The 27,187-nt window shown below is 43.7% G+C and overlaps 1 protein-coding gene and 1 long non-coding RNA gene across 2 annotated transcripts; one reads left to right on the top strand and one right to left on the bottom strand.

The window, feature by feature from the left end:
- Positions 1-1,504: 1,504 nt before the first annotated feature.
- Positions 1,505-4,793, bottom strand: LOC140710002 (uncharacterized). Its single transcript, XM_073010803.1, has 3 exons — positions 4,781-4,793; positions 2,727-3,051; positions 1,505-2,589 (listed from the first exon to the last, which is right to left on the bottom strand). The coding sequence occupies exons 1-3, from the start codon at positions 4,791-4,793 to the stop codon at positions 2,181-2,183; spliced, it is 747 nt and encodes a 248-aa protein (XP_072866904.1). The 3' UTR covers positions 1,505-2,180.
- Positions 4,794-5,346: 553 nt separating this feature from the next.
- Positions 5,347-19,649, top strand: LOC103247717 (uncharacterized). Its single transcript, XR_012090770.1, has 6 exons — positions 5,347-5,433; positions 7,116-7,230; positions 7,392-7,565; positions 9,620-9,694; positions 15,843-16,141; positions 16,354-19,649. It is a non-coding gene; the product is annotated as an uncharacterized lncRNA (long non-coding RNA).
- Positions 19,650-27,187: the final 7,538 nt, after the last annotated feature.

Here is a 27,187-nt window from a genome sequence, read left to right as displayed (position 1 = left end):
AGTGTCCACTTGGGGCCTGGTGTTTAGCTGGGGCCTGATACCCACCTGAGGCCTGGGTGTTTAGGTGTGGCCTGTTATCTTTCTGTGGCCTGGGTGTTTATCAGGAGCCTGAGGTTCACCAGGTCACCTAGGTATCCACCTGGACCAAATGTCTCTCTGGGGCCTGATGTTCATTTGTTGTCTGGTGTTTACCAAGGGCTTGGGCATCCACCTGTTGACTGATGTTCAGCTGGGGCATAGATACTCACCTGGGGCCCGAGGGTACACCTGGGGCCTGACGTCTGCCTGAGGCCTAGTAATCCACATGGGCCTGGTGTTTACCGGAAGCCTAATGCTCACCTTGGGCCTGGTGTTTGCCTGGAGCCTTAGTGTCAACCTGGGGCTGGACTTCCACGGGGGGCCTATTATCCACCTGGAGACAGGATGTCCAATTGGGTTCTGATGTCCACCTAGGATCATCCTCATGTATGGTGGATGAAATTTAGGGCCTGGTGGTAAAATTTAAAAGAGAACCTTAAAAGCTATCGAGCCAAGTGAAGCAAGCAGAGAAAGGTCATTCCATTCCAGCAATGAGAAGAATGTGAGCCCAGCGATGGAGCCATGAGCAGCTCAGTATGTGTTGGGATCTGCAAGAGGGAGGGAAGTTGTGAGTGCACTGGAATACCAGACCCGGGATGGGAGGATGCTTTTCAAGCTGGCTTTCGCTTTCTCCTTGAACATCATAGGAAGCCAGACTTATTCTTTGTAGGTCAGAGTTGAGTGTTATGTAACATCAGCGTTTCCAACGAAGTGGAAACACTTTTCGTAGATAGAAGAGACAGCACTTGCAAAAATTTAGAAATGTAAGGGGACATAAATTGGAAATGATTTTGTTTTTAAAACAAGTAGTTCGTAAACTTCACTTTCTTTTTATTTATTTATTTGAGACAGTCTTGCTCTGTCCCCCAGGCTGGAATGCAGTGGCATGATCTTGGCTCACTGCAACCTCCACCTCCCAGGTTCAAGCAATTGTCCTGCCTCAGCCTCCTGGGTAGCTGGGATTACAGGCACACACCACCATGCCTGGCTAATTTTTAATAGAGACATGGGGTCTTGCCATGTTGCCCAGGCTGGTCTCGAATTCCAGAGCTCAATGTGTTCCTCCCACCTTGGCCTCCCAAAGTGCTGGGATTACAACCAAGAGTCACCGCACCCGGCCAAGAAGTTTATTTTTTAACTTTGTATTTGTCTGACGTCTGGGCTCTATGGGGTGTGGAAAGGGAAAGTGGTAGACACGTAATGACACAGAGGAGACTTGGACCTAAATGGTGAGACCCTGAAGTCTGGATGCTTTGGAGGAGAATATAGATCAAAGGTTGATGATCAAAGTATTCACAAATAACTATTTTCCATTCATTTATTTTTAATTTACAGTTCTGTATAAAATTGGAAGTAATATTCTTTATGTACAACTACAATAGATCTTATCCTTTTTCTAATATTTCTGCTCTAGTTACAGAACCATGAGCGATCTCTTTGATCAACTGGAATGAAAATGTTCCAGCTGCTTATAAGGTTTTTTAAAGATAATTCTTTACAACAGCCTTGGGGGGTGCAGGTTGGTGTGAGAGAAGAGTAAGTTAAGGGGATGATATGAATATCAAAGAGAAACTAATGAATAAAGAAGTCCAACATCAAGATTAGTTTCAGAAGAAGTAATTTTCCACTAAAATTTTCAGATTTCCTTTTTACTTACATAGGAGTGTGGTTAATTAGGGAAGATATTTCTAACACCTGCACTTTTAGAACCATATTTACTATGCAGCATCGCAAAGCAGGCTTTCCTTCCACAACCCCCAGTCCCAGGACAAAAAACGTATGAGGGGAAGTACCTCAGCAAACCCAGTCAGAATGTGCAGCCGCTCAGTCTCCAATCTGTGTGGATTGCCCAGCGCCCGGGCCCTGGATCCAGAGAGGTGTCCAGGAGGAGAGGACCCTCAGACCGGGTAGGCTGTGCACTCGGCGACCCCGACGTCATTCAAGGGAAGCTCCGCCATCCCGCGCCAGTGCCAGAGGTGCAGCTGCAAACTGCCAGTCCTGGCACGGGAAGCGGTGGGGCGGGTGGGGGAAGGGGCAACCCCAGACTATCCTTGCCTCTCCCGCTGCCTGACACCAGCCAGGCAGCCCCCAGGGCCAGAGCCTCAGCGCTGAAGCCAGGCCATCCGTGAAGCCAGTCTGGTGGCCGCGGGGTGCCCGTGCCAGCCCCAGATCTTCCTGCGGACGATGAGCGGGGTGGGTGCGTGGCCAGACTGGCCCCCCTCCTCAGGCAGGGCGGGCTGCGCGCCTGCGATTTTCCGCCTGGGGTCCTGGGGCTGCCCGGGCCGCCAGGAGAACCCGCGAGCCCAGCGGCGCCTGCCCCGGGCTGCAGCCCCACCTGTCGGCGGACGCCGCCTGGGAGCGGCTTCCGGGAGCCGCGTGGCCCCCGCGGTGCAGGCGCGCGCCAACGGCTTTGCGAGGCTCACTGGGTCTGAGAGGTCAGTAGGTCTGAGAGGTCGGAGGCTGCGAGTGTCGCTGCTGAAGGGTGGACCGGGCTGGATCGCGGATTCTGGGCTAGATCGCAGAGGTTGGATCGGGGATTGGGAGTTGGTTGGGGGTTTGGGGCTGGGTGTGGGGCGGGGGCGGTGAAAAGGGGACAGGGAGCTGCCGCCGCTCGGGAGCCGGTGGTTGGGGGTCTGAGAAGAACTCACCTCCTTGAAGAAGTTCTTCGGCTTCGGGAGCCGCAGGGGCCAGCGGGCCTGGGCCCCACAGACCACGTCTGCACGGGTTCGGGGCACCGAATCTGGGACGCGGAACTGCGGAAGATCCACAGGGCGCTGTCACGGGCGATGCCGCGGAGGTGGAGCGCCGCCTGGCGCGCGGGAGCAGAGACCTGGAAGCCTGGGACAGGCCGCACAGGGAGCGGGGGGCTCGGCCCAGGGTGGGAGGGGGTCCCCGGCCCGGCTTCCCCGCAGCCGCTGGGACGGGGCCTTGGAGGGCGCAGGACGCCCTCGGAGCGGCGGTGCCAAACCGAGCCTCAGCTGCTCTGCATCCCTCATAATTCCCCGGCCGGAGCACTTGGTGGAGAATGTGAGTGATTTAACTCACAAAGCGAAGCATATACAGTGTTTTTATTTTTAACCTACATGTTTAAATCATGGTGTTATATACATTATAGGAGGTGCCTAATGAGAGAACTCATTCCCCTATCAAAAAATACCCGGAGTCATTTTCAGTAGCGAAAAGTTCTCAGGTAAAACTATTCGTTTTACATCCGTATCCACCTGTGTAGATCGGTTCTTTACTGAAGGTTCTTAGAGGGAAACTTAGAAGTGGGAGGTGGGTTCTGTGTTCTTGAATGGAAAGACACATTTTTTAAAAAATGTGAACTCTGTTTATCAGTTTTACATAAAACAAATGAAAATATCAAGGTTTTAACATTTTTGCATGACACCTGCTGTCTTTTACTGTTGTGACGACATTTAAAACAAGTTTATAATGGAGTGAAAAAACACTTCCTCCTCTAGATAACAAAATTTGCTATTAATTTCTACAATTAATGGTTTACTAACAGCTGAAAAGACAGATAAATGCATGGAACAGAATAGGAAATGCAGAAACAATGAAATTATGTAAGACATACCTAAGGATTGATAATGTTAACAGTCATGAATAGGAAAGAATGAATTGTTAATGGAAAAAATGCCTGCTGTTTGAAGAAAACTAGTGAAAGTTTATGTCACAAACATGAGTTCCTGATGGAGTACAGATTGAAATTTTTACATATGCAAATGAGAAAAGTACCAGAAGAGAACACACATGCTTATTTTACAGGTAAATTTTATGTTGACAAAGACCTTCCTAAGAATAACCTCACAAGCAGGCATTCTGAAGGTTGATTTAGCAAAGTAAAAATTAAAACTGCTTGTATATCAGAAAACAAATTAACAAAATAAGAGAACATACTTGAAAAATATTTACTGTGTTATATATATTCAGATGAAAAGTATGTTTTCATTTTATAGAAATTATATTCTTATGTATCATATACATAGTACTGGTATGTATAACGTATATTACAGACATATAAGTTACATATACACAGATAAAAAGTTATATATATACACATACATATATACTCATTAGATGAAAAGTACATCTTCATTTTTTTTTTTTTTTTTTTTTTTTTTTTTTTTTTTTGAGATGGAGTCTTGCTCTGGCACCAGGCTGGAGTCAGTGGCAACATCTCAGCTCACTGCAATCTCCATTTCCTGGGTCCAAGTGATTCTCCTGCCTCAGCCTCCCCAATAGCTGGGATTATAGGTGCGCTGCCACCACACCCAGCTAATTTTTGTATTTTTAGTAGCGATGGGGTTTCACCATGTTGGCCAGGATGGTCTTGAACTCCTGACCTCGTGATCTGCCTACCTTGGCCTCCCAAAGTGCTGGGATTACAGGTGTGAGCCACCACACTGGGCCTGAAAAGTGCATCTTCATTTTACAGAGAATTCTCACAAATCAAATAATCAAAAACTCTAGAAGTGGGCAAAGTACTTCTTTGCAGATCTATAAGTTACTTATGTACGTAGGAAAAAAATCCTTTGCATTTCTGGTATAAGAATTTAAAAGAGGAATGAAACTGTTCTCTATCCACAATATGTGTGAGGATGTTTTATACGCTGCCTAAAGTTTAAGTTGCTGATTGCTTTTTAAATACATAACATGGTGGTAAGTACTATATTTTAAAAATGTGTATGCCCGTTACCCTTCAATTCCATTTTACTGAATACCCTTGGGAAATAGAGATACATGCTCTTTGTTTTTCACAGCACTTATTTTAAAAAGAACCCCTAGAATGGATCCTATAAATAAATTTCAGTTGCATCCATAGGATGCAATAATATGTGACCACTGAAGGTGACAATAGATACAGAAGTATGTTGATGTATGAAGATGTATTTTGTTATAGCCAGTGAGGAAAAAAGAATCCGTTTGATTATACATATACAGAAACAGACTATGGTCTTGTGTTAGCAAAAAATATGTACAAAGTATGATAAAATGTGTAATTTCTGGGCATTTGTGTTTTAAGTAAAGATTTTTTTCCTTTTTCTTAACTCTGATTGCTGCAGTGAACATATACAAAACTTCTAGTAAAAGTTTATTATTAATGGAATAATCCTTGGGAAGAGAGGAATATGAATTTTGCACAGATAAAAATATCACTTTCTGTTTTTTATCATTATTATTATTTGTGTGTGTTGTTGTCATCTTTGAACTTGTAGCCTCTTCAGAAGTAAAAGGGAATTTTTTTTTTTTTTTTTTTTTTTTTTTTTTTGAGACGGAGTCTTGCTCTGTGCCCCAGGCTGGAGTGCAGTGGCGCTATCTCGGCTCACCTGTGTTTCCAGATTTTATTATGTATGTATTTTATTATGTACATATGTTTTTCTTATATATACATTCATTTCATATATGCAAACAATGATAGATTAATCGTTTCATTTTACTTGTATTCTTTAAAAATAAAAATAACAAAATATAGTTATTACTATTGTGAAAATATTGCTTTATATGAGTTTATTTAAAAATATTGAACCCCCCAACTGTATTTATCCATTCTTTCATTCCATTTATTCATCGAACATAACCTGAGTGCCTGTTACGTGGCAGACATATTCTGCTCTCTCTCAGGAACCTTCCATCCTTAAAAATTTCATATTTACCTGTCCTGCCTGCACAAGCTGAGAGATTTCAAATGGGAATATTAGGACTTCATCTCACTGACAATTTATCTCCCACCTTTCAAACAAAAGCATTTGTGAAGTTAGAAAATAGTAGAAGATAACCTTTAAATGCCCTTTCAAAAGTTTATCAGTCTTAAATACTAATATTAATCATTGGAAAGTGTGATTTGCGTATATTTTATAAATATAAGTAGTGAATAAAATGAGCCGTACCTATTCATTTGAATCTTGAGTTTCCCTTGGCTTCAGGTTGTTTGAAAATCAAAGAATTAATATGTTTAAAAAATGCATGATTGTTATTTCAGTGCTCTTTCCCCATAGTCCCTTTAAGAACCAAAATGTATTTAAGGGCCAGTTACATGCCTAGAACTGCCCTAGACCTGCTGAGTGTACCGTATTCTACTTAACGTAAGGTCTCATGGATTGTTTGATGCCCGATTATTTTATATATCAGTAAGATCATTTTTAAAATGCTACCAATTATAGTTGTAACAAATCATGAATGGTAAGTGGCATTCCAATATCATAAGTGTTAGAATATGACCTGCTCTTTAAGTAATCCTACAAAATAGGTATAATTGTATCATTTTACTTAATTAAAATGCTTTTGTTAAGTAGTAGTAATCATAATAATTATAATATCTGGCTGGGTGCAGTGGCTCACACCTGTAATCCCAGAACTTTGGGAGGCTGAGATGGGAGGATCGCTTGATGCCAGGAGTTTGAGACCAGCCCAGGCAACAAAGTGAGAGTCTTACTCTACAAAACATTTTAAATTAGAAGCTGGGCATGCTGGTGCACATCTGCAGTCCCAGCTACTCAAGAGGCTGGGGATGGAGGATCACTTGAGCCCAGGAGTTCCAGGCTACAGTGAGGCGTGATTATATCATTGCACACCAGCCTGGGCAGAAGAGTGAGACCTAGTCTCAAAAAAACAAAAATCTAACAATTATTGAGTTGTTGCTGTAGGGACTTTTCTAAATACTTTACACAGTTTCTCATGTAAGCATCATGATGGCGTCCTATGAGATGGCTACTATTGTCATCTTTATTAATGAGGAAGTTGAGGCACAGAAAGGCTAAGCAATACCTGGTAAATGACAGTTTAACGTAGGACTCAAGCCCTAGTTGAACTGAATCCAAAGACTGAGCTCTTTCTATTCAAATAGGCTGCTGTTTTCATTAAGGCAGTGAACAATAAGAGCTAATACGTATTATACTTTACTCAAGAAAAATTAAGTATTTGTTTTCAAGGCAGAGGAAAAACATGCTCTTCAGTGTTTACAATTATGTGAACTGTTGTGTGCTTTGAGATACTGCACTCCAATTTCCTAAAAAGTCCTCTTACTCTCATAGAACTGCTCTACATTTGGCCTGTGCCAATGCCTGTGGGGAAGTGGTCACTCTCCTGCTGAGCAGAAAATGCCAGACTGACGTTTGTGACAATCAAAACAGTACGCCTTTGATACAGGTATATAGTAGCCAACTCTTTAGCATGACATGGGTTTGATTTACACATGTAGAATGAAAACAAATACATCTCATTTACATGTAACTGGTTGGTATAAGCTGTGGAATCTGTATTTTGAATTCTTAGAATTTGCAATCTAGTTCTTGATCTAATATGGGCAGGCTGCACATTGGCGGGAAGAGACTTGTGCCAACATTCTGCTGGAACACGGCGCCAATCCAAATCTTAAGGATATCTACGGCAACACTGCTCTCCATTATGCTGAGTGTAATGAGAGTACGTCACTGGCAGAAAAACTGCTTCCCCATGATGCAAATATTGAAGCACTGGACAAGGTATAGATTAACAACTTTCTTTTCAAAATATGTGTTTTAACCTTGACGTAGGTAAGGGTCCATTTTTTGTATTTGGAAGCTCAAGCATTCCCTGAATGCAAATGCAAATTAAGTTATTTTGAAATAACTTAATTGTCTTAAGATTTTATTTTAAATATTGATACTTTTAATGGAGCATTAAAGGGCATGGCTTTTTAAAATGCACTTTGGAAAATATTTGTGAATTTGTTAAAGATAAAATCTTTTCAATTTTTTTTTATGCAGGGTTTTTTATTTCCTAATTAATGTAAAACAACACAGGGAAGAAAATATGCCCTGGAAATAGGCTTTATCTTAAAAAACAAAACTAAAACAACTTACAATAAATGGACATCTTGGCCAGGTACGGTGACTCACGCCTGTAATCCCAGCACTTTGGGAGGCCAAGGCAGGTGGATCACAAGGTCAGGAGATCAAGACCATCTTGGCTAACAGAATAACACCTTTTTCTTCCCACCATTAATCATTCACTGCCATTCAGAGAGTCTTTAGAAATTTACTTACAGGTAATCGTTCAATAAGTAGAGGCTAACCCTTTCATGATTTCATGTCCCTTTGTCACCATATAGGTGATTATATGTCAACAAATGTTCATTACAAGTTGGGTTTTCTCAATTAGAATAGAAGCAAATCCTAAACTTCTTTTTTAGTTGAAGCTGTATTATGAACTATCTCAGTATGTCTGTTAAGTTTATAGAGCTTTAGCATAACCAGGATGTCAGTTTTAAACAATGAAATCCACGAAGTTAATAAGAAAACAGATAGGAATTATTTAATAATTTAGTTTTGGCGGTCCTGTGTACAAACTATGTATTTGGTTAACAATCTGGGAAAATTATGTATAAATAGATTGTAAATGCATAGATGTTGGAAAAATTCTTGAAGTGGGTATTATGAGTCTTTTTAGCAATTTCTATTATATATGAGGGCCTGATTTTTTTGTAAAACATATGATACTGGAGAAAGAAAATATTTTACATGCAAATAATTGGATTATACCCAACCATTTAGTAACACATTCGTAGCGAATATAAAAACATAAGGACTGTATTCTAAATGTGGTGCACAGATTTGTTTGATTTCCTCTATAAATTGAGTCAACATGTAAAATTTAGAAGACGTGTGCAGAAATCGGGACTTCAGGCTTGTCTTAAAAAATCAAATCTGGCGTCCCCTGGGTTTCTATCACTGTTTGGCCTGCTGTGCAGAGGCTGCCCCTTTACGGAAGGCATATATTCTCCAACTTGCTACTGTGCCCACATCAATGCTTCCCTTTCTCAGGGAACCTTCCTTTGTCCTTGTAAGTATTTGGGTTTACAATTCCTAGGTTGTAGTATATTTTGATAAAGACTTCAAGGTTTTTAAGTCAGCGTGTATTTGTTTATAATACATGGTCTATAGATTATACAAATTCCTCAGTTATGGGGTTGAATTTTAGAATTTAGAAGTTTTTAAAACTTCTTCTTTATACCACAAATAATCATCTACCGATAAGAATGTCTAGAAGCCTTTTTAGGTTATTCCTGGTTATTGGTGGACAGTTTATGAATGTTGCAGACCTTACATCTTTCTCCTCAGCAATCTTCCCTAAAAACGCAAGTGACTTCTTGGCTTTTGTTATGCTAGAGATAATCCATACGGATCCGTATGAGAGCTTTTATTGACAGGCCATTGTGTTTTTATTTCTGATTTATATTTTGCCTAAAATAAAAACTAATTTTAAATACGATTTAAATAGAAACCAATAAAAATGGGTTTAAAAAGTAGAGTTGCATTAGGGCCCCAAGATTACCATTAGAATTGAGAATAGAATTTCTTACTGAGCTTTGGGTTTTTTTAAAATTTATTTTTAAGTTTTTTAAACCTCTCTTACGCAGAACATACTAAGCTTTCTAACAGTTAAGATAAAAATCTATTCTCTTGTATTAGGGAAAAAAATCAATGGACTATTTAATAATAAAGAGAATAAGTGTGTTTGAAGCCAATCTCTCCTAATTCAGAGCTTATTTCCTTAGTGACCCATTTGGAGCAGCAGTGCCTGACATTAGCACCTGGGATCCTGACACCATTGACAGAAGTGAATCAAGCAGGTTTGTACCACACAGAGGAAACCTTCACCTCTATTGGGAAGCTCTGGCAACAGTATCTCTGAAACTCTTAATTCCTCAATTGTTAATGTTTGCCACAAAACTATTGTCAAATGGGGATTAGGTAAAGTTCAAGACATTTCTTGATTATTAGACATGAAATAGTTTTGTAACTTCTCAAATGCAGACGGTCATGTAGTCTTTGTCTTGGGGTACTTCTGGTAAAGCAAATATTCTTTAAAATATAGTTTAAGAAACACTGCTCTAGATATAATAATTTAGATGATTAATTTATGTAAAAAAGCTTAAAGTATTTGCTACTATGTCTTAGGTCTTTGGGGCTATAGAGACAAAAGATACAGCCCTTGCCCTCAAGAAGCTCTTGGTTTCAGAGGGAAGCAATAAAATGATTACAATATACTATGCTAAGTGCTGTGCGAAAAGCAAGGATTCTTGGGACTGGTAAGTGTTTGAAGTGAGTTTTGGCGATCACCACAGTTAATATGGGGAGGCAGAGGAGGGCTGTTTGCAAGGCAAAGAGTAGCGTGTGAGGAAGCACAGAGGAGTGAGAAGGACGGGACTGCTTTTCATTTACTTCCTGTCTATATTGTATGTTGAAGTTTAAAGCATCTTAGAGCAGATTTTCAGTTCAGTTGAGAAATATGTAATTTTGGCTTAGCCCAAGTGTTCTCAGCCTGTTCTTTTTGGACCCAGGCCAGGTGTTCACAGCTGTCCTCACTGGCCCATCCCAGGGTTTCATTGTCACCCTCACTGGGCCCAGCTCAGGGGTTCACAGCTGTTGACTTTGGGCCGAGCCCAAACACTCCAAGCTGTCCTTAGAGGGCCCAGCCAAGGTGTTCACAGCTGTCCTCATTGGTAGCTAGCCCAGGTGTTAGTCCTGGTCGCCAGTGGGCCCAGACCAGTGCTCACAGACATCCTCATTGGGCCAGCCCAGGAGTTCAATGCTGACCTCACTGGGCCCTGCCTAGCTCTTCATAGCTGTCTTCACTGGGCCCAGGCCAGGTGTTCACAGCCATCCCCGTCAAGGTCAGCCCAGGGGTTCACAGCCTTCCTCGTTTGTATGAGCTCAGTGTTTTTTATACCAACAGTTATTCATAGCCATCAATATCAAGGCAAGCCCAGGAGTTCACAGTTCCCTTCAGTGACATCAAGCCCAGGGTTAAGAGCCATTTTCATTGCCCCCAGGCCACCTGTTCATAACTCTCTTCATTGTGTCCAGCCCAGGGCTTCCCAGCTGTCTTCATCCAGGCCTCACCAGTGTTCACAGTGGTCCTCATCTAAGCCTGCCAAGGAGTTCTGTCATCCACATGACAGCCAGCCCAGATGTCCATAGCTGTCCTCATTGAGGGCAGCCAGTTTGTTCACACATGTGCTTATTGGTGCCGGCCACCCTCATAGAGGCCATCCCAGGTACTGACAGCCATCCACACGGGGCCCAGCCCAGGTGTCCATGCCTGTCCCCATTGAGCCTCGCCCTGTTGTTCATAGATTTCCTCACAAGACTTCTTTGAGTTGTTTCCAGCAGTTTCCATGGTCCCAGGCCAGGGCTTCACAGATGTCCTCAGTGGGAACAGCCCATCTGTTCACCGTTGTCTTCATTAGGCCTGGTGCAGATGTTCACAGCCGTCCTCATTCGACTCAGCCAAAATGAACAGAACCGTCCTCCTGAGCGCACACCAGGTGTTTCTAGCTGTCCACATTGGGGTCAGCCCAGGTGTTCACAGCCATGCGTTCTGGGCCCATCCTGGTTATTCCAGGCTGTCCTCTTGGGCCCAGCCCACATGTCCACAGCCATCCTCCTTGGTCTCAGCACAGGTGTTCACAGCCATCCTCCTTGGTCCCAGCACAGGTGTTCACAGCCATCTTCCTTGGTCCCAGCACAGGTGTTCACAGCCATCTTCGTTGGCCCTAGGCCAGATGTTCACGTTCGATCTCACTGGGCCCAGACCAGCTATGCAAAGTTTTTGCCTTGAAGTTGAAGTGTGTTGAAGTTGGGGCTCTGAGGTTGGATACCAGTGTGCAGATGCAGGTGACTTGTGCCCCAGCACTGGGCTGCCTGGCTGTGCCCTGAGCTTGTCTGACCTTCAGTCTGTGCTGGGTTGGAACCTGCTCTAGAGGTTTCCAGATCTCTTCTTTTCACCCTCCACCCCACCAGACCCTCAGGCCTTTTCTGTGCTCACTTCCCAAGCTCCCCTTGGACTCTGCTCCAGAGTACAAGCCAGCCCCACCTGGGACCTTGACTGCCACTTCACCCCCATTGCTCTTCTGAGCCTGTGGTGACGATATGTCCAGACCCCTTTCTGCCCCGGAGCTGCAGTGGGTCTCAGAGGAGCCCAGCTGTACCCCACAGTCTACCCTGGGGAGCTGGAGACACATCTGATACTGTCACTGCAGGGGGTGCCCCATGTGGCAGCTGCTCTGCCGGGGCTGCCTGACCCATCCCCAGCTGTAACTCCCATGTCACTGGTATGCACAGGCACTCAGCTCTTTGACTTTGTCACATCCACGTTCTTGTTTGGTGGCACCAGGTCCCGGCAGGGCTGAGGGAAGAACCCTTTGAAACTCAGTTGTCTGTGTCCAGCAAGGATAGGTGTGAGGCCTCGTGCGTCCAGCATCAGGGAAACCTCGTCAGGTGTTGCTCCCAAGTAGGTGCCCATTGCAGTGCCTGCCCCTGCCGGTGGGCACTGCCTGAGCTAAATCCCTGTCTCACCTTCCCGGACCTTCACCTGGTTTCAGGGCTCCTCAGCCATCCGCATGCCACTGAAACATCAAAGAGGTTGTGAGGAAGATTCTGGGGCACCTGCCTTCTAGAGGGGGCTGAGGGCAGCTGTGGACGGTTATTTATGGGGATGTTTTTGACCTGGGCCGCAAGCAGGTGGGTAAGTGGCACAGGGATGGCAGCTCAAGGTGCCCTGGCTTCTCTGCATGCCTGTCAGTGAGTGGAGGAACCCAGGCCGGCCACCAGGTTCCGTCCTAGCTTATTCTCTATCCTCAGGGAATAATTCTTTGTGTCCTCAGGTGGGGTACCTACCCTGTCTCTGCCTCAGTTTCTTCCTCTGTGAGACAGGGATCCTAACAGGCCCTACCTCTGACAGTGGTTTTGATGAAGTACGCGATGTGGGTGAAGCACCTGGAGCAGCCCACTCTCGAAGAACGCACCACAGACTCTCAAGGTTCATGTTGAAAGGGGGCTGGGGCGGGGCAAAAGTGGGCAGGCCATTTCAGCTCCAGGCACCTGGGCTGACAGATTGGGTTAAATTAGCATGTGCCTTGCTGAGTGCACAGGGGACAGTTGTCCAGGCAAGAGGCACCAGGGTCAAAGCTGGTGATGCCTTGGCCTCGTCACCCTAGGTTAGGGCCAGTGCATGATGTAGTCAGCCAGGGGAGGGCTCTGAAGCCCTGCAGCCGAGGGGGCCTGGTGACCCTCTCAAGGTTATTCACCAGCCGCTAGGGTGGCCTGCGCTTTTCTAGCCAGGCCTCACTCTAGGAAAAAAAAAAATCGATTGTAACCTTGTTGGCAGTTTCCTTTGCATAGAAGTGGGAAGTCGCTGCTAGTGAGGCTGGTGATGAACTCTGCAAAAGCTGGGAAATCTGGTTTGAGCAGGAGCGCCCGTTATCTTGGCCAAGCTGCTGCAGCTGGGCTGGCGGGTGTGGAAGTGTGGGTGGTGGTCATGGTGCTGTTTGGGGCCCAGGCCCCTCAGAGCAGAAGACTGGGCCTGTGTGCAGAAGGCAGCCTTGGGGTGCTGGCTCCCCTAGTGCCCAGTTGCTGATGAAACCTCAGCCATGCCCTGACCCCTTCCCACCCGTGGCAGAGGGCTGTGTGTCTTCTAAGGGTATCAGGAGGCTCAGGTCCTGTTCATGGTTCCACCATGAGTGTGAGAGGCAAATTCGGGGCCTCCATGTCTTGGCACGGAATGAGGAGAGGGATGTCTGTGTTCTGCGGTGGGTGGCTAAGGCAGAGTCTTGAAGGAAGAAGCCTCCAGAAGAAAGGATGATGCAGAGATGGTGGCACCTTCAGGGCTAGGGCCAGCTCCCATCTCTGCTCCTCCTCCCGCTGCTCCTCCAGGTCACCCCTCTCCCAGCTGGGGGCCCAGGAGGAGAGCAGTCTGCAGGGACCCTGCACCCCACCCGGGGTCCCCTGCTCTACATTTTGGGAAGAAGGAATTGAAGTCTGGGACTCAGGCTGCACTGCCATGATAGTGACAGTTATCCTTATTGGACACCAGGGAGGTAGCCCTTGGCATTTATTGAGTGGCCAGTGTATGCACTAGGCTGTCCATGGATCTTCAGAGGCCAGTGTTTTCTTGATGGTCTGACAGAGGCTTAAACTGAGGGCATTAGGAATGGGACAGGCTGTCGGATTTTCCAGATGGAGGGACTGACTTGTAAGTGAGTGCAGCTGGGCTGTGTAGCCATGAACTGAGGCAGTTGGCTCCCAAAATGAGGCTCCTGTGGACCACCCAGTCCAGCCTGCCCCAGGCCTTTGCTCCTCACCTGCTCAGTGCTGGGCATTGGGCCATGACGGGCTGGGCGATCTGATGCCTTGTTATGCCCTTTCCTTTTGTGTTTAGACACAACCGCCCAGCATGCCTGCTGCAGTAGAGATCGTACGACTGACAGAATGGAAGCTTTGTGACACTAAGGTGCCAAATTACAAACAGCACCTAAGGCCATGCCAGGCAAGGGTTGAGTCACACACGCCTTGACTTAAAGAATAAACTGTTCTGATTGCCACAGGGCTTTCTTTTTCTCTAGCAGCTAAATAAGCACTATTAAAACCATGGTAACTCAGCACCAGACACTGACTGACTGGCCCCCAAACCCTGTTCTAGCAGCTGTAACTGCAGCTCTGATGGGACAGGAGACTGTTTTTAGTAACTTTCTTGTATTAAGAGCCCACCCACCATGGACTGATTCTGGCCAGTTTACAGAGGCTGTGCACTTGCGTGCCTGTGTGTCCTGAAAAGACCTTTTGAGGTAAAGAGCCTAATTGTAATACATTTTGTAATTACATTTTGTAATACATATTGTCTTCACCCCAAAGTGAACATGGGTCGTGTGTTACACACATGTTTGGTCGGTACACGTGCATCAGGACCACCGTCATGAATATTCATGGCTCCTCCTGTAACCTGTTGAAAGTTTCTGTTTAGCTTGTCCAGAGTAAAGCTCCTGCCCCAACTCTTCCTCCTTCCACGTGCCAGGCTCTTACCTTGGTGGGAGGCACACTTCCCAGCCTGCGGGATGGCCACTTTGTGGGCTGTGTGCAACCTTTTATAAGAAATAAAGTCTCGGCCGGGCGCGGTGGCTCACGCCTGTAATCCCAGCACTTTGGGAGGCCGAGATGGGCGGATCACGAGGTCAGGAGATCGAGACCATCCTGACTAACACGGTGAAACCCCGTCTCTACTAAAAATACAAAAATTAGCCGGGCGCGGTGGCGGGCGCCTGTAGTCCCAGCCACACGGGAGGCTGAGGCAGGAGAATGGCGTGAACCCGGGAGGCGGAGCTTGCAGTGAGTGGAGATCGCGCCACTGCACTCCAGCCTGGGAGACAGAGCGAGACTCCGTCTCAAAAAAAAAAAAAAAAAAAAGAAATAAAGTCTCTTTGCTGAGCAGACGCTCTTTAGTTTAATTAGGTCCAATACCAAGCCTCAGCAACACGCCGTTTCCCCATGTAACAAGCCTGCACGTGTACCCCTGAATCTAAAGTGGAGGAGAAAAGTCTCTCCATTTCCAAATGCATGGATCTTGTGAACACAGTGAATGAAATGGTTTCTTTGTAGAGCAGCATATCAGGTCTGCATTACCTTTTGTTACCTGTTACCCTGTAATGCGCTTTGGTTAGTTTCCCTGAATGTTTGTATTTACTTGTCAATCAACTCACAGTGGCTGATGCGCAAGTGAAACCCACACTTAACTTACTCTTGGCCGATGCCATAGAGTGACAGGCCCTTTCTCACATATCTGAGAGGTATCTCTGTACTGGAGATTTTTAAGCTGGAATATGCACGTGGCTTTTAAAACATGTTTGCAGTTTCTTTGCTATTCTCCTTTTGAGAGGTGGCATCTCTCCCCACCCTCACTGGTTAATCAGACTTGACACTAGTGCTTGCTTTTTTCACTGGCAGATGATGTGGAAGTGATGTTGTGTAACTTCCAAAATTATGTTAGAAACGCCATGAGTGTCTGCCTGCTTCACTCGGGACACTCACCAGTGAAGCCCGTGGCCACCAGTTCAAAGCTCTGAATGTCCTGAGACTGCCTGCTGCTTGGGAGCCCAGGGAAGTCCTGTAAGTTCTCCAGCCAAGCCCAAGTTCCTCTGCAGACCTGTGCATGATGGCACATCCAGATGATTCCAGCCCCCTGCTGTGAATTGAATCCCACTCCATAAGACTTCTCTGCAGTCCCCAGACATCAACAAGCACCAGTAAGCTCTCTTTTCTGTGTCCTGCCTGAATTCTTGTCCCTGTGAAGCATTAGCAAATTGAAATGTTTGTTTTCTAGCAGTATTAGGAGGAATTAGTTCTTTTTATTAAAAAGAAATCCCAGTAGAGACATCAGGAATAGCACACTTGCAGGACGTTCACAAGGCACAGAAGAATGCACACTGAAATCTGGACTTGTCTTTTCCTCTTCTAGGGCCTGCCAGCTTCTGCCTCTGGAAGTAATAACTGTTAAATTTCTGCACATCTTTCCAGATTTATTAATTGAACAATCATACAGCACTGACACCATGACAAAGCTTTGTAAAAGGGCTTTGGCTACCAGGGTAAAAGACTCATTTATTTTCATTTACTGTGAACTCTTAGGTGGCACCAGGAAGGAAAGCCTTATGCTTATTCCTTTTTATTCTTCTTAACATATTATGTTTTTTAAAATGTCTTCTCCGGGGGCTGGGCACAGTGGCTCACACCTGTAATTCCAATACTTTGGGAGGCCGAGGTGGGTGGATCATGAGGTCAAGAGATTGAGACCATCCTGGCGAACACGGTGAAACCCCGTCTCTGCTAAAAATACAAAAAATTAGCCAGGCGTGGTGGCGGGCACCTGTAGTCCCAGCTACTCGGGAGGCTGAGGCAGGAGAATGGCGTGAACCCGAGAGGCAGAGCTTGCAGTGAGCCAAGATCGTGCCAATGCACTCCAGCCTGGGCAGAGATATAAATCAGTGGTCTAGTATTTTTCAATTACATTTTCTCTCTCTCTCTCTCTCATATGTGTGTATATTTATATGTACATACCTGCACAATTTTCTATTCAGTTGTTGAGAATTAAAATTCTCCATTTATACAGGTAATATGTGTTCCTTCCCAAATACCTTCAATTCCTTCCCAAACACCCCTTCAATTAGATAATCCCTGAAAAAAAATTGCAACATCTATATTAATGCAGTTTTTATACCTCATCAATGACCCATTTGATGTAATAGTTCTTAAAACGTGTGATGAATCAACAGTGATGGAAATTTGTACTGAATCATTTCATATCTTTTTTATTACTATGAATTATATTCTTAGAGATTGGCTTTAAAATTGAACTTACACTAATGCATTTTAAATTTAATTTAGAGCTAGTTTAGAATTGTTGAAGCTAGGACTCTCTGGTGACTTGGGAATAGTAGAATTGGGTGGGGATGGCATTTTACATCCAGCCTGGAATCTCCCTTTATTCTCAATGTATTAGCTTTTCTTATCTTTACTCTGAAATTTTCACTATCAAATATATTGGAGAGGCAGATCTTTTTCCTCCTTTAATGTTTGTTTCATACATACAGAATAATACTGTGTGTCTGGGATTCAGTTTTTGAAATGAAACATGGAGTCTAAGTGACCCCTTGTTGATGTGACCATGGACTGGTCTAGATCACAGCTATTGTGACACGTATGCTTGCGAAAATTCTACTGTGACCTGTCGCTGAGGTGACCTGATGATATAGGTCTTGCCTTTCATTTTAGCTGCCATTCTGGCAACTGACCATTGGCAGGAAACGTAGCTTAGTTATGTCCGAGGACTCACAATGGGAAACGTTTGTAGTTGCTGCCTCGATGGTATATATGTTCATTTCTATCTTCTGACTGCAGTTTCTTCAGATGGGCCAGTTTTCCTGTACATTAAATGTCATTCTGATTTTTTTTTTATTTCCTCAAGTCCCATTTGTCTACAGATTTATAAATATGTTTTAGAGTTTTATTACTCAATTTGTGTTTTTTATTCTTCTATCAAGATTTTTGCCTCAAATATTTTCCTCTAGAAAGATACACTATTTCCAATGCCATGTTTTTTTGACAGAGTCTTGCTCTGTTGCCTAGGCTGGAGTGTAGTGGCATGATCTCAGCTCACAGCAACCTCCACCTCCCGGGTTTAAGCAATTCTCCTGCTTCAGTCTCCAGAGTAGCTGGGATTACAGGCATCCGCCACCACGCCTGGCTAATTTTTGTATTTTTAGTACAGACAGAGTTTCACCATGTTGGCAAGTTAGGTCTTGAACTTCTGACCTCCTGATCCACCTGCCTTGGCCTTCCAAAGTGATGGGATTACAGGCATGAGCCACAGCACCTGCCCCCCCCCCCCTTTTTCCTCCCCAGCAGAGTCTTGTTCTGTCACCCAGGCTGGAGTACAGTAGCATGATCTCAGCTCTCTGCAACCTCTGCATCCCAGGTTCAAGCGATTCTCCTGCCTCAGCCTCCCAAGTAGCTGGGACTACGGGCACCTGCCACCATGCCTGGCTAATTTTTGTATTTTTAGTAGAGACGGGGTTTCGCCATATTGACCAGGCTGGTCTTGAACTCCTGACCTTGTGATCTGCCCACCTTGGCTTCCCAAAGTGCTGGGATTACAGCACTTTTTTTTTTTTAACACACTATTTCATAGACTAGATACAGAAGAAACCACTGAAAACCCAACTGGAGTGCCACATTTTCAGTTCATTCCCATTAATTGCTTGTTCAGGATGGTTCAGTTGAAGGGAATTTTATTCTTGGCACAGCCATCAAGTGGTAGTTAGTTTGGAATGTCCTAAGTTCCGAACTACCCTGGGGGCCAAGCAGAACTTGGTCCCTTGGTGTGGTCAGTTGGTCATGGAGGGCTGCTCACTGCCAGAGAGCTGACAATACAGGGTGCTGGGTAGGATGACCAGACATTTGCATTTGTTCCTCAGAGAGGCTTCATTTGCAGGAAAGTGCCATATTTTAGCCCAGGAGTTAAAACCTAGAGACAGGAGTTATGTTTTGTTTAATGATTTGAGCTTTTTTCTGGACTCAGCACCTCTTCCAATACCTCGACCTTCCTGAAGAGCCCTTGGTGCAGAGGGATTGAGAAAGAGAGTGGAATGAGCTCCAGGTTCAGGGTTCGGGCCATGATTTAGAGGCCTCAGGTGTTCAGGGATCTCTGTCCCCGGAAAATCAACCGAATTCTTGTCCCAGATCTATCATTGGTCAGTGCTGTGAATCTGGGCAGGCCGCTCAAATCTCTTCATTTCACTTCCCTGAACCGTCAACTCTGAGTGGCAGCCCCTGCTCTGCTCATCTCTCTGGACTGATGTGGGCACCACGGGAAATTCAGACAGAAATTTTCATGAGTTCTAAAGCACGGGACCCATGTCAAGAATGAAGAGAATTTTACCCTCCACTGCCCTGGAGTCCAAAATTCCTTCTCTATTAACCACTACCAAGGGCCTGGGTTCTTCTTCCAGACATGAAATACTTGAACACTTTATGGCACTTAGGAAGCACCCGTCTTAAGGCGTTAAGTGGTCTCTTTAACTATTTTTCTCTTTTAACATAACGTAGGCCATTATCAACATTTCCACATTCAGACTAGGGATCGGAGGCCCAGAGGGGTCTATAGAACTTCCTCAAGTTCTAGCAGCTTCTCAAAAGTCCTTGAGCTCAAATCCTATGCCCCAGACCCTATGCTCTTGGTCACTCCAATCTACTACCTTTCTGTAATGTCTCATCTCAATACAGGCATTTGCCTGCACAGTTGTAAGTGCAACCCACAGTGTAAGTCCTTTCTGAAGCCAAACTCGGATTCAGGGGGCTTTGCTCTGCAGATGACGAACAATGGGATCAAATATGTAAGCTGTGAATAAATAATGACTCATTTCTCTGATCTTCTGCAGCAAGATATCAACAGCTGTCTTTATTTTAATTCATTGTCCAGCGTGTTCCATCTAGGATGAAGTAGTGGATCCTGAGGTGCCCAGGAAATCCCCCGTCAGACACCACCACAAGCATAAGAAGGGAATTCTCCATCACTGACCTCACAATCGTGTACACCCTAGAGTTGCATCAACGGAAGGTATTGTGGAAATTCAGTTGTTCAGTTCATTCATGATATGATTTCTAGATTCTTCAGTGTCTCATATTTCAGACAATTGTAAAATTGTGATACTATATTCTTTATTCCACATGTGCATATTTAAATGTGTTAAGTCAATCATTAGTGCTACAACTACAGGAGTAAGGTGTATTTACTCCTGTAAATGACTGAGCCAATAGTGATAGATTCTTATGAATAGAAGTCTAGGGTTAGCATCAATGGCTGAGCCAATAGTGATAGATTCTTATCAACAGGAGCCCAGGGTTAGCATCAGTGACTGAGCCAATAGTGATAGATTCTTATGAACAGAAGTCCAGGGTTAGCATCAGTGACTGAGCCAATAGTGATACATTCTTGTTAAGAGAAGTCCAGGGTTAGCATCAATAACTGAGCCAATAGTGACAGATTCTTATGGACAGAAGTCCAGGGTTAGCATCAGTGACTGATACAATAGTGACACATTCTTGTTAACAGAAGTCCAGGGTTAGCATCAATGACTGAGCCAATAGTGATAGATTCTTATGAACAGAAGTCTAGGGTTAACATCAATGGCTGAGCCAATAGAGACACATTCTTATGAACAGAAGTCTAGGGTTAGCATCAATGACTGAGCCAATAGTAACACATTCTATGAGCAGAAGTCTAGGGTTAGCATCAATGACTGAGCCAATAGTGATAGATTCTTATGAACAGAAGTCTAGGGTTAACATCAATGGCTGAGCCAATAGAGACACATTCTTATGAACAGAAGTCTAGGGTTAGCATCAATGACTGAGCCAATAGTAACACATTCTATGAGCAGAAGTCTAGGGTTAGCATCAATGACTGAGCCAATAGTGATAGATTCTTATGAACAGAAGTCCAGGGTTAGCACCAATGGCTGAGCCAATAGTGATAGATTCTTATGAACAGAAGTCCAGGGTTAGCATAGTCCCTATGCTCTTGGTCACTCCAATCTACTACCTTTCTGTAATGTCTCATCTCAATACAGGCATTTGCCTGCACAGTTGTAAGTGCAACCCACAGTGTAAGTCCTTTCTGAAGCCAAACTCGGATTCAGGGGGCTTTGCTCTGCAGATGACGAACAATGGGATCAAACATGTAAGCTGTGAATAAATAATGACTCATTTCTCTGATCTTCTGCAGCAAGATATCAACAGCTGTCTTTATTTTAATTCATTTTCCAGCGTGTTCCATCTAGGATGAAGTAGTGGATCCTGAGGTGCCCAGGAAATCCCCCGTCAGACACCACCACAAGCATAAGAAGGGAATTCTCCATCACTGACCTCACAATCATGTACACCCTAGAGTTGCATCAACGGAAGGTATTGTAGAAATTCAGTTGTTCAGTTCATTCATGATATGATTTCTAGATTCTTCAGTGTCTCATATTTCAGACGATTGTAAAATTGTGATACTATATTCTTTATTCCACATGTGCATATTTAAATGTGTTAAGTCAATCATTAGTGCTACAACTACAGGAGTAAAGGTGTATTTACTCCTGTAAATGACTGAGCCAATAGTGATAGATTCTTATGAATAGAAGTCTAGGGTTAGCATCAATGGCTGAGCCAATAGTGATAGATTCTTATCAACAGGAGCCCAGGGTTAGCATCAGTGACTGAGCCAATAGTGATAGATTCTTATGAACAGAAGTCCAGGGTTAGCATCAATGACTGAGCCAATAGTGATAGATTCTTATGAACAGAAGTCTAGGGTTAACATCAATGGCTGAGCCAATAGAGACACATTCTTATGAACAGAAGTCTAGGGTTAGCATCAATGACTGAGCCAATAGTAACACATTCTATGAGCAGAAGTCTAGGGTTAGCATCAATGACTGAGCCAATAGTGATAGATTCTTATGAACAGAAGTCTAGGGTTAGCATCAATGGCTGAGCCAATAGAGACACATTCTTATGAACAGAAGTCTAGGGTTAGCATCAATGACTGAGCCAATAGTAACACATTCTATGAGCAGAAGTCTAGGGTTAGCATCAATGACTGAGCCAATAGTGATAGATTCTTATGAACAGAAGTCTAGGGTTAGCATCAATGGCTGAGCCAATAGAGACACATTCTTATGAACAGAAGTCTAGGGTTAGCATCAATGACTGAGCCAATAGTAACACATTCTATGAGCAGAAGTCTAGGGTTAGCATCAACGACTGAGCCAATAGTGATAGATTCTTATGAACAGAAGTCAAGGGTTAACATCAATGGCTGAGCCAATAGAGACACATTCTTATGAACAGAAGTCTAGGGTTAGCATCAATGACTGAGCCAATAGTAACACATTCTATGAGCAGAAGTCTAGGGTTAGCATCAATGACTGAGCCAATAGTGATAGATTCTTATGAACAGAAGTCCAGGGTTAGCACCAATGGCTGAGCCAATAGTGATAGATTCTTATGAACAGAAGTCCAGGGTTAGCATAGTCCCTATGCTCTTGGTCACTCCAATCTACTACCTTTCTGTAATGTCTCATCTCAATACAGGCATTTGCCTGCACAGTTGTAAGTGCAACCCACAGTGTAAGTCCTTTCTGAAGCCAAACTCGGATTCAGGGGGCTTTGCTCTGCAGATGACGAACAATGGGATCAAACATGTAAGCTGTGAATAAATAATGACTCATTTCTCTGATCTTCTGCAGCAAGATATCAACAGCTGTCTTTATTTTAATTCATTTTTCTGCGTGTTCCATCTAGGATGAAGTAGTGGATCCTGAGGTGCCCAGGAAATCCCCCGTCAGACACCACCACAAGCATAAGAAGGGAATTCTCCATCACTGACCTCACAATCGTGTACACCCTAGAGTTGCATCAACGGAAGGTATTGTGGAAATTCAGTTGTTCAGTTCATTCATGATATGATTTCTAGATTCTTCAGTGTCTCATATTTCAGACAATTGTAAAACTGTGATACTATATTCTTTATTCCACATGTGCATATTTAAATGTGTTAAGTCAATCATTAGTGCTACAACTACAGGAGTAAAGGTGTATTTACTCCTGTAAATGACTGAGCCAATAGTGATAGATTCTTATGAATAGAAGTCTAGGGTTAGCATCAATGGCTGAGCCAATAGTGATAGATTCTTATCAACAGGAGCCCAGGGTTAGCATCAGTGACTGAGCCAATAGTGATAGATTCTTATGAACAGAAGTCCAGGGTTAGCATCAGTGACTGAGCCAATAGTGATACATTCTTGTTAAGAGAAGTCCAGGGTTAGCATCAATGACTGAGCCAATAGTGACAGATTCTTATGAACAGAAGTCCAGGGTTAGCATCAGTGACTGAGCCAATAGTGATACATTCTTGTTAAGAGAAGTCCAGGGTTAGCATCAGTGACTGAGCCAATAGTGACAGATTCTTATGGACAGAAGTCCAGGGTTAGCATCAGTGACTGATACAATAGTGACACATTCTTGTTAACAGAAGTCCAGGGTTAGCATCAATGACTGAGCCAATAGTGATAGATTCTTATGAAGAAACAGAAGTCTAGGGTTAACATCAATGGCTGAGCCAATAGAGACACATTCTTATGAACAGAAGTCTAGGGTTAGCATCAATGACTGAGCCAATAGTAACACATTCTATGAGCAGAAGTCTAGGGTTAGCATCAATGACTGAGCCAATAGTGATAGATTCTTATGAACAGAAGTCCAGGGTTAGCACCAATGGCTGAGCCAATAGTGATAGATTCTTATGAACAGAAGTCCAGGGTTAGCATAGTCCCTATGCTCTTGGTCACTCCAATCTACTACCTTTCTGTAATGTCTCATCTCAATACAGGCATTTGCCTGCACAGTTGTAAGTGCAACCCACAGTGTAAGTCCTTTCTGAAGCCAAACTCGGATTCAGGGGGCTTTGCTCTGCAGATGACGAACAATGGGATCAAACATGTAAGCTGTGAATAAATAATGACTCATTTCTCTGATCTTCTGCAGCAAGATATCAACAGCTGTCTTTATTTTAATTCATTTTCCTGCGTGTTCCATCTAGGATGAAGTAGTGGATCCTGAGGTGCCCAGGAAATCCCCCGTCAGACACCACCACAAGCATAAGAAGGGAATTCTCCATCACTGACCTCACAATCGTGTACACCCTAGAGTTGCATCAACGGAAGGTATTGTGGAAATTCAGTTGTTCAGTTCATTCATGATATGATTTCTAGATTCTTCAGTGTCTCATATTTCAGACAATTGTAAAATTGTGATACTATATTCTTTATTCCACATGTGCATATTTAAATGTGTTAAGTCAATCATTAGTGCTACAACTACAGGAGTAAAGGTGTATTTACTCCTGTAAATGACTGAGCCAATAGTGATAGATTCTTATGAATAGAAGTCTAGGGTTAGCATCAATGGCTGAGCCAATAGTGATAGATTCTTATCAACAGGAGCCCAGGGTTAGCATCAGTGACTGAGCCAATAGTGATAGATTCTTATGAACAGAAGTCCAGGGTTAGCATCAGTGACTGAGCCAATATTGATACATTCTTGTTAAGAGAAGTCCAGGGTTAGCATCAATGACTGAGCCAATAGTGACAGATTCTTATGGACAGAAGTCCAGGGTTAGCATCAGTGACTGATACAATAGTGACACATTCTTGTTAACAGAAGTCCAGGGTTAGCATCAATGACTGAGCCAATAGTGATAGATTCTTATGAACAGAAGTCTAGGGTTAACATCAATGGCTGAGCCAATAGAGACACATTCTTATGAACAGAAGTCTAGGGTTAGCATCAATGACTGAGCCAATAGTAACACATTCTATGAGCAGAAGTCTAGGGTTAGCATCAATGACTGAGCCAATAGTGATAGATTCTTATGAACAGAAGTCCAGGGTTAGCACCAATGGCTGAGCCAATAGTGATAGATTCTTATGAACAGAAGTCCAGGGTTAGCATAGTCCCTATGCTCTTGGTCACTCCAATCTACTACCTTTCTGTAATGTCTCATCTCAATACAGGCATTTGCCTGCACAGTTGTAAGTGCAACCCACAGTGTAAGTCCTTTCTGAAGCCAAACTCGGATTCAGGGGGCTTTGCTCTGCAGATGACGAACAATGGGATCAAACATGTAAGCTGTGAATAAATAATGACTCATTTCTCTGATCTTCTGCAGCAAGATATCAACAGCTGTCTTTATTTTAATTCATTTTCCTGCGTGTTCCATCTAGGATGAAGTAGTGGATCCTGAGGTGCCCAGGAAATCCCCCGTCAGACACCACCACAAGCATAAGAAGGGAATTCTCCATCACTGACCTCACAATCGTGTACACCCTAGAGTTGCATCAACGGAAGGTATTGTGGAAATTCAGTTGTTGAGTTCATTCATGATATGATTTCTAGATTCTTCAGTGTCTCATATTTCAGACAATTGTAAAATTGTGATACTATATTCTTTATTCCACATGTGCATATTTAAATGTGTTAAGTCAATCATTAGTGCTACAACTACAGGAGTAAAGGTGTATTTACTCCTGTAAATGACTGAGCCAATAGTGATAGATTCTTATGAATAGAAGTCTAGGGTTAGCATCAATGGCTGAGCCAATAGTGATAGATTCTTATCAACAGGAGCCCAGGGTTAGCATCAGTGACTGAGCCAATAGTGATAGATTCTTATGAACAGAAGTCCAGGGTTAGCATCAATGACTGAGCCAATAGTGATAGATTCTTATGAACAGAAGTCTAGGGTTAACATCAATGGCTGAGCCAATAGAGACACATTCTTATGAACAGAAGTCTAGGGTTAGCATCAATGACTGAGCCAATAGTAACACATTCTATGAGCAGAAGTCTAGGGTTAGCATCAATGACTGAGCCAATAGTGATAGATTCTTATGAACAGAAGTCTAGGGTTAGCATCAATGGCTGAGCCAATAGAGACACATTCTTACGAACAGAAGTCTAGGGTTAGCATCAATGGCTGAGCCAATAGTGATAGATTCTTATCAACAGGAGCCCAGGGTTAGCATCAGTGACTGAGCCAATAGTGATAGATTCTTATGAACAGAAGTCCAGGGTTAGCATCAATGACTGAGCCAATAGTGATAGATTCTTATGAACAGAAGTCTAGGGTTAACATCAATGGCTGAGCCAATAGAGACACATTCTTATGAACAGAAGTCTAGGGTTAGCATCAATGACTGAGCCAATAGTAACACATTCTATGAGCAGAAGTCTAGGGTTAGCATCAATGACTGAGCCAATAGTGATAGATTCTTATGAACAGAAGTCTAGGGTTAACATCAATGGCTGAGCCAATAGAGACACATTCTTATGAACAGAAGTCTAGGGTTAGCATCAATGACTGAGCCAATAGTAACACATTCTATGAGCAGAAGTCTAGGGTTAGCATCAATGACTGAGCCAATAGTGATAGATTCTTATGAACAGAAGTCCAGGGTTAGCACCAATGGCTGAGCCAATAGTGATAGATTCTTATGAACAGAAGTCCAGGGTTAGCATAGTCCCTATGCTCTTGGTCACTCCAATCTACTACCTTTCTGTAATGTCTCATCTCAATACAGGCATTTGCCTGCACAGTTGTAAGTGCAACCCACAGTGTAAGTCCTTTCTGAAGCCAAACTCGGATTCAGGGGGCTTTGCTCTGCAGATGACGAACAATGGGATCAAACATGTAAGCTGTGAATAAATAATGACTCATTTCTCTGATCTTCTGCAGCAAGATATCAACAGCTGTCTTTATTTTAATTCATTTTTCTGCGTGTTCCATCTAGGATGAAGTAGTGGATCCTGAGGTGCCCAGGAAATCCCCCGTCAGACACCACCACAAGCATAAGAAGGGAATTCTCCATCACTGACCTCACAATCGTGTACACCCTAGAGTTGCATCAATGGAAGGTATTGTGGAAATTCAGTTGTTCAGTTCATTCATGATATGATTTCTAGATTCTTCAGTGTCTCATATTTCAGACAATTGTAAAATTGTGATACTATATTCTTTATTCCACATGTGCATATTTAAATGTGTTAAGTCAATCATTAGTGCTACAACTACAGGAGTAAAGGTGTATTTACTCCTGTAAATGACTGAGCCAATAGTGATAGATTCTTATGAATAGAAGTCTAGGGTTAGCATCAATGGCTGAGCCAATAGTGATAGATTCTTATCAACA

The sequence above is a fragment of the Chlorocebus sabaeus genome, chromosome 23 (assembly GCF_047675955.1).
Source record: "Chlorocebus sabaeus isolate Y175 chromosome 23, mChlSab1.0.hap1, whole genome shotgun sequence".
NCBI classification, from domain to species: domain Eukaryota; kingdom Metazoa; phylum Chordata; class Mammalia; order Primates; family Cercopithecidae; genus Chlorocebus; species Chlorocebus sabaeus.
The sequence above is the reverse complement of the archived record's forward strand: the minus strand, read 5'-3'. Positions and strand labels throughout refer to the sequence as shown.